Raw genomic sequence first — 18,310 nt, 5'->3', positions numbered from 1 at the left:
CCAAGTAGAAAACATTGTTAGTCCATGTGCCATTAATATTTTGTAGGCAAGAAGCAGTCCTGAAATACTGCCTTCTGGTGTGACTGATGAAAGTGAAGTGGTGACTGCAGCTGTAAATGAAAAAGTTGGTCCTGAATTGAACAGTGACAACCATTCAAAAGAGGTAAAAATAATTCTATATGTAAAAATAATTTTACATATAAATGTTCTTTTTTTTTTACATGTAAATGTTCTTATTGCTGGTTTCCCAATAAGGGTTATACACTGTTTGAGGCTAAGGAAAGAGAAAAGTGTGTTAAGTGAACTTTATGCCACAGAAATATTTGTTATATTACCATCAGTTCATTTTTCAAAGCATAGTATTTTATTTTTAAAATGTTACCTTTTAAAATTATTTTTAGGAAGATCCATTTACTATAGAATCAAGTTCACTGACAGATCCAGTTGCAGACACAAACTTGGATTTTTTCCAGTCTGATCCTTTTGTTGGCAGTAAGTACTCTTATTTTTATATTCTAGATTTACCAAAAAAGGCTTTTAAATATATAAACTGTATAAGAATTAGGGCTTCAGCCCTAGCCAGTTGGCTCAGTGGTAGAGCGTCGGCCTGGCGTGCAGAAGTCCCAGGTTGGATTCCCGGCCAGGGCACACAGGAGAAGCGCCCATCTGCTTCTCCACCCCTCCCCCTCTCCTTCCTCTCTGTCTCTCTCTCTTCCCCTCCCGCAGCCAAGGCTCCATTGGAGCAAAGATGGCCCGGGCGCTGGGGATGGCTCCTTGGCCTCCGCCCCAGGTGCTAGAGTGGCTCTGGTCGCAACAGAGCGACGCCCCGGAGGGGCAGAGCATCGCCCCCTGGTGGGCAGAGCCCCTGGTGGGCGTGCCGGGTGGATCCGGTCGGGCGCATGCGGGAGTCTGTCTGACTGTCTCTCCCCGTTTCTAGCTTCAGAAAAAAACAAACAAACAAACAAAAAAAAGAATTAGGGCTTCAATTTTGAGAGCCTACTTGTTATAACAAAAGTAGAGAGAGTAAGGTTTTATATGCTCAGATCTTAGTTTTTGTCCTCTTTAGGCAACTAAATCCTAGACTAAGCATTTGATTATGTCTTAGGAACCCCTGTATAAGAGTATTTCTTCTTCAGAATAAAGAACAGAAGGAGAAAAGATTGAGCACTCTTAAATCAACTAGCAATTATTTACTAAAAGTGCCAACACCGTGCCTTTAAAGCAGTGGAAGCTGTAGTGATTAGTAGCCTAATCCCTGCCCTTAAGGTGCCTACAGTCTTATTGAAGAAACATAAGTTTAATAAATTAAAATATGTAATGTCACTGTAAATTATGCTAAATACTATTGTTAAAGCTCTTTTTGCAGTTTATTTATTTCTAAAATCACCCTGTGAAAGTGATAGGTTAGTCTTTATCAGTTTTAAGGTTGGCAAACTGAGCACATAGAATAACTTGCTTAGAGTCATGGCAGTAATGAGCCTAGATGTGAGAGCTTTTTTAAAACAAATCTTACTGAGAATACCTAACCTGTGGTGGCGCAGTGTAGAAGGCATCAACCTGGAATGTTAAGGTCACTGGTTCAAAACCCTGGGCTTGCCCCATCAAGGCGCATACAAGAAGCAACTACTATGAATTGATGCTTCTCACTCTTCCCCTTCTCTCTCACCTCTCTCTAAAATCAATAAATAAAACTTTTTAAAAAATGTTAAAAGATATATAAATTGAACCGTTAAAGTATACAACTAAATGGTTTTAGTATATTCAGAGTTGTATAATCATCACCAAAATCTAATTTTTTTTAATTTTTATTTTTTATAGAGAGTCAGAGAGAGAGAGAGAGATAGGGACAGACAGACAGGAACAGAGAGAGATGAGAAGCATCAATCACTAGTTTTTTGTTGTGACACTTTAGTTGTTCATTGATTGCTCTCTCATATGTGCCTTGACTGTGGGCCTTCAGCAGACTAAGTAACCCCTTACTTGAACCAGTGACCTTGGGTCCAAGCTGGTGAGCTTTTACTCAAACCAGATGAGCCCGTGCTCAAGCTGGCGACCTTGGGGTCTCAAACCTGGGTCTTCTACATCCCAATCCGATGCTCTATCCGCTGTGCCACCACCTGGTTGGGCACCAAAATCTAATTTTGGAACATTTTTTATCACCCCATAAAGCAGTCCCATACCCATTAGAAGTCAGTTCCCATTTTCCTAACCCCAGGCTCTAGGTAACCACTAATCTTTCCTTCTCTGTAATTTTGCATGTTTATGTAATTATGCAATATTGTCTGGCTTCTTTCACTTAGCGTAATATTTTCAAGGTTCACTCATATTGCAGTGTGAAGTAGTATCTCATTGTGGGTTTGATTTGTATTTCCCTAATGGCTAGGTTTGTTTTTTTCTTAATGGCTAATGTTTTGAGCATCTTTCTATGAGATTATTGGTTATTCATTTATTTTGGGGGGAAACATTTATTCAAATTATTTGCTCATTTTTAATAGGGTTGTATTTTTATAGTTGACTTGTAAGCATTTCTTACATATTCTGAATATAAATCCCATAACATATGTATGACTTACAGATATTTTCTTATATTCTCTGTGTTGTCCTAATTTTGATGAAGTCCAATTTATCCTTTTATTTTTCTCATGCTTTTGATATCATATCTAAGGTCCAAAGTCATAAAGATTGCCTCTTATGTTTTTTTCTTTTTTTTTTAATAGTTTGTTTTTTGTTTTTTCAAATTATTTTTATTTTATTTGTTTATTTATTTCAGAGACAGAGCGAGTGTCAGAGAGAGGGATAAATAGGGACAGACAGACAGGAACGGAAAGAGATGAGAAGCATCAATCATCAGTTTTTTGTTGCAACACCTCAGTTGTTCATTGATTGCTTTCTCATATGTGCCTTGACCGCGGGCCTTCAGCAGACCGAGTAACCCCTTGTTTGAGTCAGCTACCTTGTGTCCAAGCTGGTGAGCTTTTTGCTCAAGCCAGATGAGCCCGCACTCAAGCTGGCGAGCTCAGGGTCTCGAACCTGGGTCCTCTGCATCCCAGTCCGACGCTCTATCCACTGTGCCATCGCCTGGTCAGGCTTTTTTCTATTTTTTTTTTTTTATAGTTTTAGTTGTTATATTTAGGTCTTTGATCCATTTTTAGTTAATTTTGGTATATGGTGTGAGATAGGGTCCAGCTTTATGCTTTTGCATGTGGATATTTAGTTGTCCTAGCACCACTTATTGAAAAAGACTATCCTTTTCCCATTTAATTGTTTTAGCACTCTTTTCAAAATTCAAATGATCATAAATGTAAAGGTTTCTATCTGGACTTAATTCTATAAGCATTTTTTTCTTTTCTTTTCTTTTTTTTTACTTCAGTGAAGCTCAGTGTCTATTTCTGAAGTGGTGTTAATACCCATTCCATACTGGGGTGAAGAGTAGAGATTTTGTTAGTGAAATTCTTTCTGTTATGCCTATTCTCCCATCCATCTGTAACTACAGCTTGTGACCAAGAGTTAAGTGTAGTTGCCTATAATTCAAATTTGCCTCTTTGATGAGGTATGTTGTTGTTCTGCCTTTACTCTTTATTATTTTAAATATTTCCTAGTGGTGGATGACATTCATTATTTTATCTAATTTGAGGTAGAGCTAATGAAACAATTTTGCTATAAGAAACTTTACTTTTGTTTTAAAGTTATCTTTAAAGTAATAGTGCTCAATAGTATTTATTATTATTTTGATTTCTGCTTATTTATTTTTTCACAGGTGATCCTTTCAAGGATGATCCTTTTGGGAAAATTGGTCAGTACCAGTATATCATTGAGGTCGATCTTAGCTTCAATTTGATTCTAGTTAATTATAAGCTTATATTGTGTTTAGTAATGGGAGATCATAGGTAGTTATAGGAAATAAACTTCCTTTTTATTTAGTGTTGAAACTGACATAAGGTCCCACTAAGATGTATGTCCCTGTCGTTTTTAGAGAGAAAGTAGTAGAGTCTTGCAAATTTATTTAACTCTTAGATTTACTTTTTTTAAAATGACATTAGTATTTGTACTTTTGTGCTTTTAGTAATATTAAAACTGATTTCTCTTTACTAGTTAAAGATTAGGTGAGGATAACGAGTTATATACTACTACAGGATTTCAAACTTTTGTTTTCCTAAATTACATACAGTCTCTTCCATGAATAGAGAAAAATCTTAAAGATACTGAATGTAAGGATTTTAAGATTTTTTGCATCGGAATAAAGCAAATCTTTTGTCCCATTTAATTATGCTTTGCAAATGTTACCTTTGGGCTCAGAGAAAAAAATACTTTTAAAAGTTTGTGTTGTTTCTTTAGTTAATGATAGCATAGAATAAGGGTCTTATAATTGGATCCCCTGAAATTATATACTAGTTTAAAAGAAATAATTTTGCTGCCCTGGCTGGTGGCTCAGTGGATAGAGTGCCAGCCTGGAATGCCAAGGTCACTGGCTTGAGCCTGAGGTTGCCAATCCTGAGGGGCACCAGCTGGATCCTAGGGTTGCCAGCTTAATCCCGTGGGTGCTGGCCTGATCCTGAGGGCACCAGCTCAACCCCTGAGGTTGAAAGTTTGAGCCCTGGTGGGAGAGGCAATCAGTTGGCACAACTAAGTGGAACAGTGAGTTAATGCTTCTCTCTCTCTTTCTCTTTCCCTCTCTCCATCTCTTTCCCTCTCTCCTTCCCTGTCTCCCTCATTCCTCTTTTCCTTTCTTCTCTTCTCAAAAAATTAAATTAAATTAAAAAAAAGTTTATTAGGTGAAAGACTCTTATTTTTTACCAAAACCATTATGGAATCTGTGGTCCCCCTCTCCCAATTAGGATCACCTGCAATTAGAATCGGCTTAGAGGTATTATTTAAACCTGGCATACAGGAAACATTTGTGTAGTAAATGTTGGAATTATTGGTGTCCTTTAGGTGAATGGTGAAAAGTAGGAAAGGATGTTAATTAAAGCTGTTTTACTAGATGGAACTGTCTAGTTTTTTAACTTCAGTAGTCATAATACAAAATACCTAACTTAGATTCTGCAGGAGTTCTAAATGTCTTTTTATCGCTGCAATTGTCATGCCTTCAGGGGTCAGGAAATTCAGTTTTTTTAGTCTGTCATATTTGTGCTGTATTTTCTTAGATCCATTTGGAGGTGATCCTTTTAAAGGTTCAGATCCATTTGCATTTGACTGCTTCTTCAAGCAATCTTCCACTGATCCTTTTGCTGCTTCTAGTACCGACCCTTTCAGTGCAGCCAGCGGTAGCAGTAACTCCTCGGTAAGTGGGAGGGTTAAAAACCATTACATGGATAACAAGTGTTTCAAGTGAGTGTCTTGAAGTACACACAGTGATTAAAGAATCTTCTTTTAGATTACTCTTAGTAGGCCATATAAGATTTTTAGTCTCACTCAACCCATCTAGTTTTTGATTCAAAGCAGTATTTCACAGCTTGATCACCCACTGGAATTAACTAAAATGACATTTTTTTTATTCAGTGGGAGGAGGGAGGCAGAGACAGACTCCCACAATCACCCCAACTGGGATCCACTCAGAAAGCCCACTAGGGGGCGTTGCTCCTTTGTTCAGCAACAGAGCTCTTCTTAGCACCTTAGGCAAAGGCTATGGAGCTATCCTCAGCTCCTGGGGCCAAATCACTCCAATTGAGCTGTGGCTGCAGGAGGGGAAGAGAGAGAGAGATAGAAGTGAGGGGGGGAGGGATGGAGAAGCAGATGGGTGCTTCTCCTGTTCACCCTGACCAGGAATTAAACCTGGGACGTCCTCACACCAGGCCAACACTCCACCACTGAGCCAACTGGTCAGGGCCTAGAATAACTTATGTCATCCAAAAATCAAGTCTGCCCTTCAAAGAACCAAATATTGTCCCATTGGGGATATTAGAAATAAATGATCAGAAATCCATATATCAATCTTAAGTAAAAAGTTTGGTATACATTCTTGAAATAATGGAAATCAATTTAAATTTTATTTACTTTTTGATTTTAGAGAAAGGAAGGGGGAGAGAGAGACACTGATTTGTTGTTTCACTTATTTATGCATTCATTGGTTGATTCTTGTATGTGCTGACTAAGGATCAAACCTGAAACATTGGCTTATCGGGATGATGCTCCAACTGAGCTAGCCCATCAGGGCTAATGAGAAGCAATTTATTAAAGGAAACAACATTGATGTTTTAGAAGAATAAAGTTATTTATGTTATTTTATAGATACATCCAGAATATTAAGCTTGTAATACCACTAAATGTCAGACTACTGAGAACATACACAGTGTAACAATCACTATTTAACAACCGCATATAGTACTAGGATCAGCTCCTTCTGTGTGCTTTACATTCATTGTTCCTGATCTTCACATCAGCCTTGCAAAGTAGGCATTGGTGTTTCTATTTTAGAAATAAGAACACTGGGACTCAGAATAATTAACTTTTTTTTTAAGTGAGAGGAGGGGAGAGAGACAGACTCCCTCATGCACCTTGACCAGGATCTACCCAGCAGCCCCATGTGGGGCTGATGCTCGAATCAACCTAGCTGTCCCCAGTGCCTGAGTCCAGTACTCAGACCAACCGAGCTGTCCTTAGCGCGCAGGGCGAACACTCAAACCAGTCGAGCCACTGGCTATAGGAGGGCAAGAGAGAGTGGGGGAAAGAGGGGGAAAAGAAGCAGATGGTTGCTTCTCATATGTGCCCTGACTAGGAATCGAACCCAGGATATCTGCTTGCCAGGCCAATGCTCTGTCCACTAAGCAAACTGGCCAGGGCCTCAGAAAAATGAACATATCCAAGGTCATACAACTAAGTGCATTATCATTTGGAGGCTTTAAAAAACAAAATTTTTATATCAAGGATATTTAAACATATTCAAAATAGAGTAATGCAATGAAATATTCTAACAAACTTTAATGTATCTGTCATCCAATTTCAATAATTTTGAGTAATTTTGGAGCTTTAAAAAATTTTTACTTGGAGGCTTTTTTTTAAGTGAGAGTAGGAGAGATACAGAGACAGACTCCCGCATGTGCCCTGACTGAAATCTACCTGGCAACCTGGTCTGGGGCTGATGCTCTGCCTGCCCATCTGGAGCTGCTTGTAACAGAGCTAGCTATTTGTAGCTCCTGAGGCAGAGGCTCAACCAGAGCCATCCTCAATGCCCTGGCTGATGCACTTGAATCAATCAAGCTATGGCTACAGGAAGGGAAGAAAGAGAGAGAGGAGGGGGGGAGGGGTGGATAAGCAGATGGGCGCTTCTCCTGTGTACCCTGACTGGGAATCGAACCCAGGACTTCCACACACAAGGTTGATGCTCTACCACTGAGCCAAATGGCCAGAGCCTGGAGGCTTATTTTTTGAGGCAGAATTTTCATGTTTATTAAGTAAACCAGACCCAGAAAGGATCAATTAAGTGATAGGCATTTAAAGTGCAACAGTTTTGTCTTTTAATACTTTTAGATTAGAAATACTTTCTTAAGCAAAAAAATAAAAGAAAGAAAACAGCTGAGTTGTGGTGGTGCAATAGATAAAATGTTGACCTGGAATGCTGAGGTTGCCAGTTCAAAACCTGGGCTTGCCTGGACAGGGCACATATGGGAGTTGATGCTTCTTGCTCCTCCCCCCTTTCTCTCTCTCTCTCTCTCTCTCTCTCTCTCCCCCCCCCCCTTTTAAAAAATAAATAAAGTCTTTAAAAATAAAAAACCCTCATAGACACAGATAACAAACAGTATGGTGATGGCCAAAGGGGAAGGGGGGTGGGGGCAGTAGAAGAGGCTTAGGGGGATAAATGGTGATGGAAGGGGACTTGACTTGGGCTGATGACCACACACTACAATATACAGATGATGTGTTATACAATTGTACTTGAAATCTATATAATTTTATCAATGAATGTCACCTAAAGAAATTCAATAAAAACTTTAAAAAAGAATACTTTCTTACAAAAGTAATTGATTCTTCTAAAGATCATAGATTTTGGTTCTTACTGTATTTGGTAAGGAGCTACTTGGCCAACAACTGGTATTTTCCATTGATGTAAAACTGAGCAGATGCCTTTGTAACTGAATATTTGTGGTTTCCACGGCTACTGGATACTGTGTTTACCTACAACACATAGTATGCAGTGTGGACCTATTTGCCAAATTCTTCCTAAACTGGCTGCAACCTGAATTCTTTTCCTCTCACCTTATTCTACCCTCTCATTCTTCACTTGTATCATTTAAAGAGCAAGAAAGCCAAAGCACCTCTTTTGAATTTAAAAATAAACAAGTTTCTCCTGTTTCTCTACACTGGTGAATTTTTTCTGCCATTCATTCTATTTTTTTTCTTTAAATTTTTAAAAATTAATTCATTTTAGAGGGGGAGGGGAGGGATAGAGAGGGTGACAGAGAGAGAGAGAGAGAGAGAGAGAGAGAGAGAGAGAGAGAGAGAAGGAGGGAGGAGCAGGAAGCACCGACTTTCATATGTGCCTTTGACCGGGCAAGCCCAGGGTTTCAAACTGGCGACCTCAGCGTTCCAGGTCGACGCTTTAATCACCGTGCTACCACAGGTCTGCCACTTTTTCTCTTTTCTTCCCATTTTTTGAAAGCAACTTGCCCTTGCTGACAGCTCTTAATTTCTCCTTTAAGAGCAAAACAAGGCAAAAAAGCCAGTTGGAAATATAGCAATAGCTGTTTATCTAATGTTTTCTATGTGCCAGGCATTGTGCTAAGCTCTTTTCATATGCTACCTCATTTAATCTTCACAGTAATCGTATGAGGCTCATATTATTATCCTCATGTTTATAATAAAGTAAATGAAGCTCAGAGAAGTTGAGTGGTAATAAGTTAGTAAATGACACAAATGAAGTCAAACTGTGATTAAAAATCTTTTATTTCTTCATAGTTCCAGAAGCCCTGATTGTGCAATCTTCTGTTTTAAAAAAAAAAACAAAAAACAGGCCTCTGATTATGCCTCCAGTCATGAGTCTCCCCAAAAGTCTTTTTTATTCCCTTAAGGTCTGTGTGTGTTCTTAAAGGGATATAATTTAAAAAACCAACCAATACAACTTCCATTTCCTACTGGTAGCATCGTGTAGGTACTAAGTCATACAGTCAGAGTAGGAGTGGATGGCTGGTATGGAAGAGAGAATTTCAGTGATGGGTTGGCTGATATTGTTGGAGGATTTTGGAATGTTAATTTTATAAAATCATACCACCTGAAATTTTAGTTATGAAAATTACTTCTTTTACTAAATTGCCTAATTATTGAACTGAACATAACATAGAAGTTTTGTAGCCACTTAGGCTACATGTCCAACTTGTTCCCCTTGCTATCCCAGTGGGTTTTTAGGGTGTTGCACAGTATATGCTAAAGGAGTACAGATTAAACCTGACATGCATGTAGGCATGCTTTTTCTGTTTTTCTCTGTAATGGCACACAAACTTGTAAGCTATTATTAAAAGCCAACCCTGGTTGTTTTTTCTTTTCTCAAAGTCAAGAAGCAATAATGGTTGGTAACTTAAGTTATCATGTCATTGACTGTCTTTCACACTGATATTTTGTCTATTATATTAGAAACCATGGAAAGTTGTTTGCTATACAGACCAGCTTAATTTTTTTCCCTTTGGTTGCTATTCATTCATTCAGCAGATATAATCAGAGTATGAGCTGTTGTGCTGGTTTTATTTTATTTTTTTGAGAGAGAAGAAAGGAGAGAGATGAGAAGTATCAACTTATAGTTGCATCACTTTAGTTCATTGATTGTTTCTCATACGTGCCTTGACGGGTGCAGGGGTGGGGGCCTCAAGCAGAGAAAGTGACCCCTTGCTGAAGCCAGCAACCTTAGGCTTCAGGCCAGTGACCTTGGGATCATGTTGATGATCCTGTGCACAAGCCGGTAACCTCAGGGATTCAAACTTGGGAACTCAGAGTCCCAGGTTGATGCTCTATCCACTGCACCACTACCTGGTCAGGCACTAGTGTGCTAGTTCTTTTTTGGTTTTTTTTTACAGGGACAGAGAGAGAGAGTCAGGGAGAGGGATAGACAGGGACAAACAGACAGGAACGGAGAGAGATGAGAAGCATCAATCATCAGTTTTCCATTGCGACACCTTAGTTGTTCATTGATTGCTTTCTCATATGTGCCTTGACCGCGGGCCTTCAGCAGACCGAGCAACCCCTTGCTTGAGCCAGTGACCTTGGGTCCAAGCTGGTGAGCTTTTTGCTCAAGCAAGATGAGCCCGCGCTCAAGTTGGCGACCTTGGGGTCTCGAACCTGGGTCCTCCGTATTCCAGTCCGATGCTCTATCCACTGTGCCACCATCTGGTCAGGCTAGTGTGCTAGTTTTATAAATATCATTGGCATCAGTTAAAATAAGTGCTATCAGTTTCAGTTCCAAAACTTCAGTAGTAGTAATTCTTTCTGCTAGTAGTTTTAATAGGTCCTCTTTTATAAAGAGAGAATATAAGTCTCAACATTACTTTTCTCTTTTCTAATACATTTGTTTTACTTGGGAATTTATAAATTGAACTCTGAATTGTCCTCTGACATTCAATTATAATATCCAACTTCTTGATGATTAGAAATAGATGACGTTGATAGTCATGAGTCAGAGCAGAAGATAAATATTGCAGAAGTCATTCATGCCCCTTTCACATGTCTGCCAAGGCATTTGGACGGCCTCTTAAAGAGAGCCTAATGCCAGAAAGAAAAAGTTCAGTTGTCTTCCTAAATACACAGTTTATTTGACCATGATTAAAAACTAAAGTAGAAAGACTACTGGCTTCTGGTATAGTCCTCACTCTTTGTAGCTACTCGCCCTTGCCACTTGACCCAGAGTTTTACACGACTTATTTAAAAGTGGCAGAATCTTTTTAGCAAAAGCCGTCTCTTTCTCTCTCTCTATCCCCTTCCACTCTTGCCCTCCTCCCTGGTGTACAAGTACATGTTTTCTTTAAGGGGAAGACTGCTAAATAGAAAATGGAAATTTAGCATTTTCTGATATTAAGTACTAGAGTATTTAAAAGTTAAAATAGTATGCATCTCCCTGGCCTGTGATGGCACAGTGGATAAAGCGTCGACCTGGAACGCTGAGGTCACCAGTTCAAAACCTTGGCCTTGCCTGGTCAAAACACATATGGGAGTTGATGCTTCCTGCTCCTCCCCCCTTCTCTCTCTCTCTCTCTCTCTCTCTCTCTCTCTCTCCCCTCTCTAAAATGAATAAATAATTTTTTTTTTTTAAAAAGAATAGTATGTATCCTAAATGCAACATTATCCTGGAATAGGAAAAGAACATTAATGTAAAAATTGTTGAAATTTCAAATAAAATCTATAGTTTATAGTTTTGTACCAGTACTAATTCTTCAGTTTTAGTAACTGTACCATGATTATATGAGATACTAACATTAGAAGAAGCTGGGTGAAGGATATATGGAACTCTGTATTATCTTTACAGCTGTTCTAGAAATCTAAAATTATTTCAAAATAAAAAGTTAAAATATTGTGCATCTATATAAGTAGCAAAATTATGAAGAAAAAAAGTCAAGATAATCATTACCTCTACAGAGGAGCAGGGATGGGATGGTGGTGGGAGAGGAAGAGCACAGGAAGACTTCTTGAAGTGTTGGCATTTTGTTAAACTACGTGTTTCACACGGTTTTTTGAGTGGATATTATATTTTACAAATAAAGGAGATTAGAAAATATGTATCATTTTGATGTAATAAAATTCAAATTAGTAGGGGGAACATTTGTTGCTAATGCCTTGTTTTTAAAGAATTTAGCGTGTGTAAAGGAGAGGGAGGGGTATAAGGAGGGACAAATATATAAGGTGATGGAGGATGGTTTGACTTTGGGTGATGGATATACAACATAATTGTCCGAATGATGTGGAGATGTTTACCCCAAATCTGTGTACTTTGTTGACCAATGTCACCCTGTTAAGTTTAATTTTTTTAATAAATTTTTATTAATTTTAATGGGGTGACATCAATAAATCAGGGTACATATATTCAAAGAAAACATGTCCAGGTTATCTTGTCATTCAATTATGTTGCATACCCATCATTAATTTTCTTAATAAAAATATTTCCTCTGCTGTGGCAGTGAGGTCTCAGCTATGAAATGTTCCCTGCATCATGGTTTTGTGTATTTGTTTAGGTAGAAACATTGAAACACAATGATCCTTTTGCTCCTGGTGGAACAGTGGTTGTTGCAGCTAGTGATTCAGGTAAGAAAATAGCCATTTTTTTGAACAGTAAACATTACCCTTTTCTTTAAGCATCTTTTTGTTTTTTTGGTCTCCAAATATATTTGTCCTATTTATTTATGTGCAGCTTTAAAATTATAATGTAGTTACATCTGATTGTAATCTACCAATAATCAAAATGATGATGTGTTTATGTATCACATTCTACTTTTTTTATTATTCATTAGCTATTTATTGTTCATGTTGAAGCTGTTAATAAATTATGTACTCTAGTCAATATCAGTTAAACCAATAAATTATTTTCCATTATAAAAGCAGTGTTGCTTGGCAGTTTCAAAGTCATCATTGACTCTTATTGATCTTGGCCTAAATTTTAAAATTAGTGGCTTCCAATAGGTAATGGTAGTAGCTTTCCAAATAGTGGCTTGGTCCTGCAATACAAAGAAAAGGTAAATGTTATTCTAGCATCTAGTTCTAGTGCTTTATCTATGGTATCTAATTTTCCATTTATTCTTTTAATAACCTTTAAGTAATTTTCCCATTTTAAAGGTCAGGAAATTGAGGACCAGAACATTAAGTAACTTAATTAAATTAATTATTGTTTTTTACATTAAGTAACTTAATCAGGTTTATTTTTTTATTAAATTTATTGTGTTAACATGGATTCAAGTGTCCCACTGAATATAACACCCTCACCCCCACCCCCATATGTCCTCCATTACACCTCTTTTGCCCCCGCCCCCTACTCCCTCCACCCTTCCCTCTGAGACTTGCTGTCCTGTTTTCTGTATTTCTGTGTTTTATGTATACACTATCACTAATCCCGTCACCTTCTCTGACCCCCTCCCCTCCCCCCTTCCCTCTGACAGCTGTCCCTGTGCTCCCTGTGCTAGATGTGAGCCAGGCAGAGCCAAGACTCAAACCTAAGTCTGACAGTCTGAAAGCTTTCTTACCTAAGTAACTCTGCTTTCTTTTCACTTTTCATTAAAAAATAAACAGACTGGCTGTTCTGTAGGAGATCTGGGAATTAGAAGGAAGTGAACTGAAACAAGTAAATACTTCACAATCGTGCTGGAAGTTGAATGCGATATTTTTCAGATGGAAATTGAGTTATTCAATTCACTAATTTGTTGATTGTGCAAAGTAAGAATTGTGAGCCTAGGTAGAGATAGTAGAAATGCCTTCACAATTCGGATTTCTTGTATTGTACAAATTGTAACAAGATGGGATTTAGTACTGTGCATTATTTATTTTCAGGTTGAAAATTAACTTCCAACATGAGTAGCAAGAAGGAGGAGTGTAAAAAGCAGATATGTAGAAAACAAGATTTAATGTAAACCGAAACATAGAATGGCAGCAAATACAGTTTCCTAAAGGCTTATTGTAGTAACAGTGGCTGAATTATATCTTTTTTAAATACATTTGATTTTTTAGACTCTCCTTATTAAATTGATGATTTAATATATGGTTAGGGATATTATATATTTAGAAAGTATAACCTAAGAAAATAAAATGAAAGGTTAATACATTTATAATTGACTCTCGATTGCCCACATTAAGGAATCATAAGTGCCATGAGAATTTGTTAGAACTGCAAAATTTTAAAGAAAATTTTGAGGTTTTGGAGATCCCCTCCATTTAGGGTAAATCATGAATGATTTTAAAGCAGAGATGGATTTATGGTATGCCTGGAAGGAATGGGCTAGGGTTTTTATTGAGGAGTTATGGAAAGTGCAGGTAAAGCAGAGAGTCACAGGAGCAAGGACTGCAAGTGGGACATCTAGGGTGCGTTCAGGGAAAAGCAGACACTTTGATAACGCTTATTTATATATAGAATCGTTGGATTATATGATCATTCTGTTTTTCATTTTTTGAGAGATTATCATACTTTTTATAGTAGCTGTACCATTTTACATTCTTGCACAAGGGTTCTAGTTTTTCTACATCCTCATACTACTTTCAATTTTTTGATAATAGTCACCCAGAAGGGTGTGAAGTGTCATCTCACTGATTTGATTCACGTTTTCCTAATGATTAGTGATGTTGAGCAACCTTTGACCATTTGGATATCTTTTTTAAAAAAATGTTTTTCAGTTCTTTGCCCATTATTTAAATTGGTTGTTTGCTTTTTTGTTGTTGAGTTGTAGTTCTTTACATACTCTGGATATAACACCTTATGAGATACATGATTTGCAGGTATTTTCTTGCATTCCATGAGTTGCCTTTGTATGTACTGATACTGTCTATTGGGGCAAAAGACTTTATCATTTTTATGTAGTCCAATTTATCTCCTCTGTGGCCTATGCTTTTATTGTCATATGCAAGAAAGTATAGTTACATATATCGAACATGAAGCTTCCCCCTGTGTTTTCTTCTAAGAGTTGAATAGTTTTAAGTCTTCCATTTAGGTCTTTGGTCCATTTTGGGTTAATTTTTGTGTATGTTGTAAGGTATGGGGTCCAACTTTATTCTTTTTTATTCTTTATTCAGTGTTCCCAACACCATCTGCTGAAAGGATTTGTTCTTTCCCCATTGAGTGGTTTGGCATTCTTGCAAAATATCATTTAACTGTATATGTAAGGATTTATTTCTGGGCTCTCTAATCTCTACCAGTGTTCTAAATGTCTGTCAGAGGCCAGTATCACACTGTTTGATTACTGTAGCTTTGTCATAAGTTTTCAAATAAGGAAGTTTGAGAATTGTAACTGTTCTTTTTCAGGATTGTTTTGGCTATTCAGGATCCCTGGAGATTTCATATAAATTTTAGAATGAATTTTTTATTTCTGCAATAATTGTCATTGGGATTTTGGTAGGGATTACACTCAGTCTGTAGATTGCTTTGGATATTATTAAAATCTTAACAAAATCAAGTATTCCAATCCATGAACATGGGCTGTCTTTTCATTTATTTGTTCTTTACATTCAGACTATATTATCGTTGTCAGTATACAAGTCCTCATTGGTTAAATCCTAAGTATTTTATTCTTTTGGATGCTATTTTAAGTGAAATTGTTTTCTTTCCTTTTCAGATTGTTCATTGTTAGTACATAGAAATCCTACTGGTTTTTGTGTATTGATTATGTATCCTACTACTTTGTTGAATTCATTTTGTTCTAAACAGCTTTCTTGTGGAATCTTTCTACATGTAAGATCATGTCATCTGCGAAACAAATATAATTTTACTTTGTTCCAACTTGGGTGCTTCCCCCCCCCCCCTTGCCTAGGGCTTCTATAGTTGCATAGAAGTGGTAAAAATGGGCATCCATCCTTGTTTTGTTACTGATTTCAGAGCAAAAGCTTTCAGTCTCTCAACAGTGAGTATGATTTTTGCTGTTAGCTTCCCACATATGGCCTTTATCATATTTGAAGTAGTTTCCCTCTTTTCCTAGTTTGTTAAGTGTTTTTCTTTAATCATGAAAAGATGTTAAGTTTTGCTGTTCTTTCTCTGCATCAGTTGAGATATCATGTGGGCTTTTTTTCCTTTATTCTGTTAATCTAATATATTAAATTGGTTGATTTTTCTATGCGGAACCATCCTAACATACAAAATGAGAGCCTGTAGCTTTTTTAGTGTGCTGTCCAGCTGCTGTCCTGATTTGAATGAGAATCTTAGAACCCCAAATTTTTCAGCATTAAATGGACTACATATTAGTGGTGTTTGGGGCTGAGTTACACAGCCCTTCCACAGACTTAGGAATATCAGAGGTCTGAAATTTTCTTAAAAAAAAAACAAAAACAAAACAGCTATACACAAGATCATCCAAACTTTGTTTTTGCATTTTTCTTATTTAACCTTTACAGTGGTTATATGAGACAGGTACTATTCTGTCTCACTTTAAGGATGAGGAACATGAGAATTGGGTCAAGCAGTTTGCCTAAATTCACAATAACTATAGCAATGCTCAGTTGCTAAAGTAGTGCTTGTCCTAGTAGTCATGTGTCTCGGCCTTATCCTCTCATCCAGTCCTGACATTATAAAAATTGGGGTAGGGTGATGCCACACCCTTTTTCTTCCCTCTGAAGTGTACAATGCCTTTGTTAGAGCCGGAAGGAACCTTAGACGTGCTATGGGGCAGAGTTTTCACATTCTTTTCTATGAAACTAGCTTCCACAGAGATTTCAAAGTGTTGGCAGATTCTAATTTCATATACTTTTGTCTTTGAATTTTTTAAAACTGCAGTTTAATTAAGTATATGCATTCATATATGTTATAAATCAGCTTTTAGCATATTGAAGTGTACTAGTGCTTTAAAGTCCTGTCAAATTAAGTGGTTTTTGTGCAAACCTCTGAATAAAAATTTATTGAAAAGCCTGACCTGCCTGACCTGTGGTGGCGCAGTGGATAAAGCGTCGACCTGGAAATGCTGAGGTCACCAGTTCAAAACCCTGGGCTTGCCTGGTCAAGGCACATATGGGAGTTGATGCTTCCAGCTCCTCCCCCCTTCTCTCTCTCTTCTCTCTCTCTCTCTGTCTCTCTCTCTCTGTCTCTCTCTCTCTCCCTCTCTCTCCTCTCTAAAACGAATTAAAAAAAAAAAAGCCTGACCTGTGGTAGCGCAGTGGACAAAGCTTCAGCCTGAAATGCTGAGGTCAGCACTTCGAAACCCCAGGCTTGCCTGGTCAGGGCACATACAAAGAAACAGCTACTACAAGTTGATGCTTCCCGCTCCTCCCTCCCTTTCTCTCTCTCCTCTACCTGTAAAATCAATAAATGAAATTTTTAAAAAAATTATTTAAACTACTCTGAGAATATAAGACTCTTGTTTACAAAATATGTGTAATATGTGTGTTTTCCATTTTGTTCAGAATTTTAAAAAGATATGTCTTAAGGGTCATGCTTTATTAAAACTAATCAAGTTTATTGATTTGTCAAGGGTAAACATTCTTAAGTGCAATTGGCCTTTCTCCTCCCTGCAAGTCTGTGATGGTGAAGAAGACAATGACTTCTAACCAGTTCGGTTTGGTTTCACTGCCTTGATTCCCACCAGTATTTTTACCCACTGTTGATTTTACAACATTGCTGCAAATATCAACACAATGAGAAAGTTAACATCTTCATATTCTGAAAGTAATTTTGACCTTACAGTCCTACCTAAAGGGGCTTTGGGGACCTCTGGGGTTCATGGACCACACTTTGAGAACTGCTCATCTAATTTGTTCTAAAAGATTTTCCTGTTACTCCATATTGTTCTGGTCTCTGTTGCCTCAGGACAGCTTGCTCCGGGGAGGTATCCAGAACAGATGTCTCCTCTTATTCTAAATAGAAGCAAGAGAATAATTTCAGTGTCCTAGAGAAAGAAACTGAAGACCTGAGGCTGTTTTTTTAGTTCTGTATTTAGCCTGGTGCTTCTGCTGTTATCCTAATACACATTTCCTTTGGTGGTGGTGTCCAGTTCTGTGTGTTCAACTGCAGTCTCTGCCTGATGACCCCTGGATTTAGTCCTGTAGTCCTGAACTCTCTCCTAAACCTCCAGTACCTTCCAGTTACCTGCTGGACAGTTCTCCTTAGGTGATGCTTGAAATTGAAATAATCATTTTCCAATTAGTTTGTTCTTCAAAGTATAATATAAACAAAAACAAAAAGCAAATCTTCACCTCCTTCTACATTTTTCTTTCTATACTAATGATACTATTTTTGACCCTCAGCCAATTATCCTAGACTTCTCATCATTTCTCAGCTCCAATAAATTGCCAAGTCCTATTATTTAACCCCCAAATAGTCTGTACCTCCTTATACTCAGCTTTGTGCCCTCAGCATGTTTTACTGGACTAGGATATTAAATTACCCCCACTCTCTATTTCTCAAGCTATTATCTACATGATTGTCAGAATTGTCTTTCTTAACAAATATATGTGTGTATATAATGTTTATTATTATTTCTGTTATAATTTATTATTTAATATATCATATTACATGTGTATTGGTCTTTAACTTAATGTGTCACATGTATATATCTGGAAGTAAAGTTGTCTACCCTATGAAATACAAAACAGTATTAAACTCTTCTGCGTGCCTATCTCTGTTACTATTATTTCCATCTATGCAGTTGCCTAAGCAAAGATCTGGAAGTCATCCTAGCTTGCATCCCTACTCTTGCAGGCCAGAACTTCTGGGACA

The 18,310-nt window shown here is 37.6% G+C and overlaps 1 protein-coding gene across 2 annotated transcripts in view; it reads left to right on the top strand.

Moving 5' to 3' along the window:
- Positions 1-18,310, top strand: part of EPS15 (epidermal growth factor receptor pathway substrate 15) — a 138,647-nt gene that overhangs the window by 102,050 nt on the left and 18,287 nt on the right. For both annotated transcript variants that reach the window (XM_066376253.1, XM_066376252.1), the window contains exons 17-21: positions 47-163; positions 402-492; positions 3,758-3,793; positions 5,145-5,281; positions 12,147-12,216. In XM_066376253.1, coding sequence (XP_066232350.1) covers positions 47-163; positions 402-492; positions 3,758-3,793; positions 5,145-5,281; positions 12,147-12,216 — 451 coding nt within the window. The remainder of the gene's footprint in view (positions 1-46; positions 164-401; positions 493-3,757; positions 3,794-5,144; positions 5,282-12,146; positions 12,217-18,310) is intronic.

This window comes from Saccopteryx leptura, chromosome 3, assembly GCF_036850995.1.
Source record: "Saccopteryx leptura isolate mSacLep1 chromosome 3, mSacLep1_pri_phased_curated, whole genome shotgun sequence".
Lineage (NCBI taxonomy): Eukaryota > Metazoa > Chordata > Mammalia > Chiroptera > Emballonuridae > Saccopteryx > Saccopteryx leptura.
The sequence above is the reverse complement of the archived record's forward strand: the minus strand, read 5'-3'. Positions and strand labels throughout refer to the sequence as shown.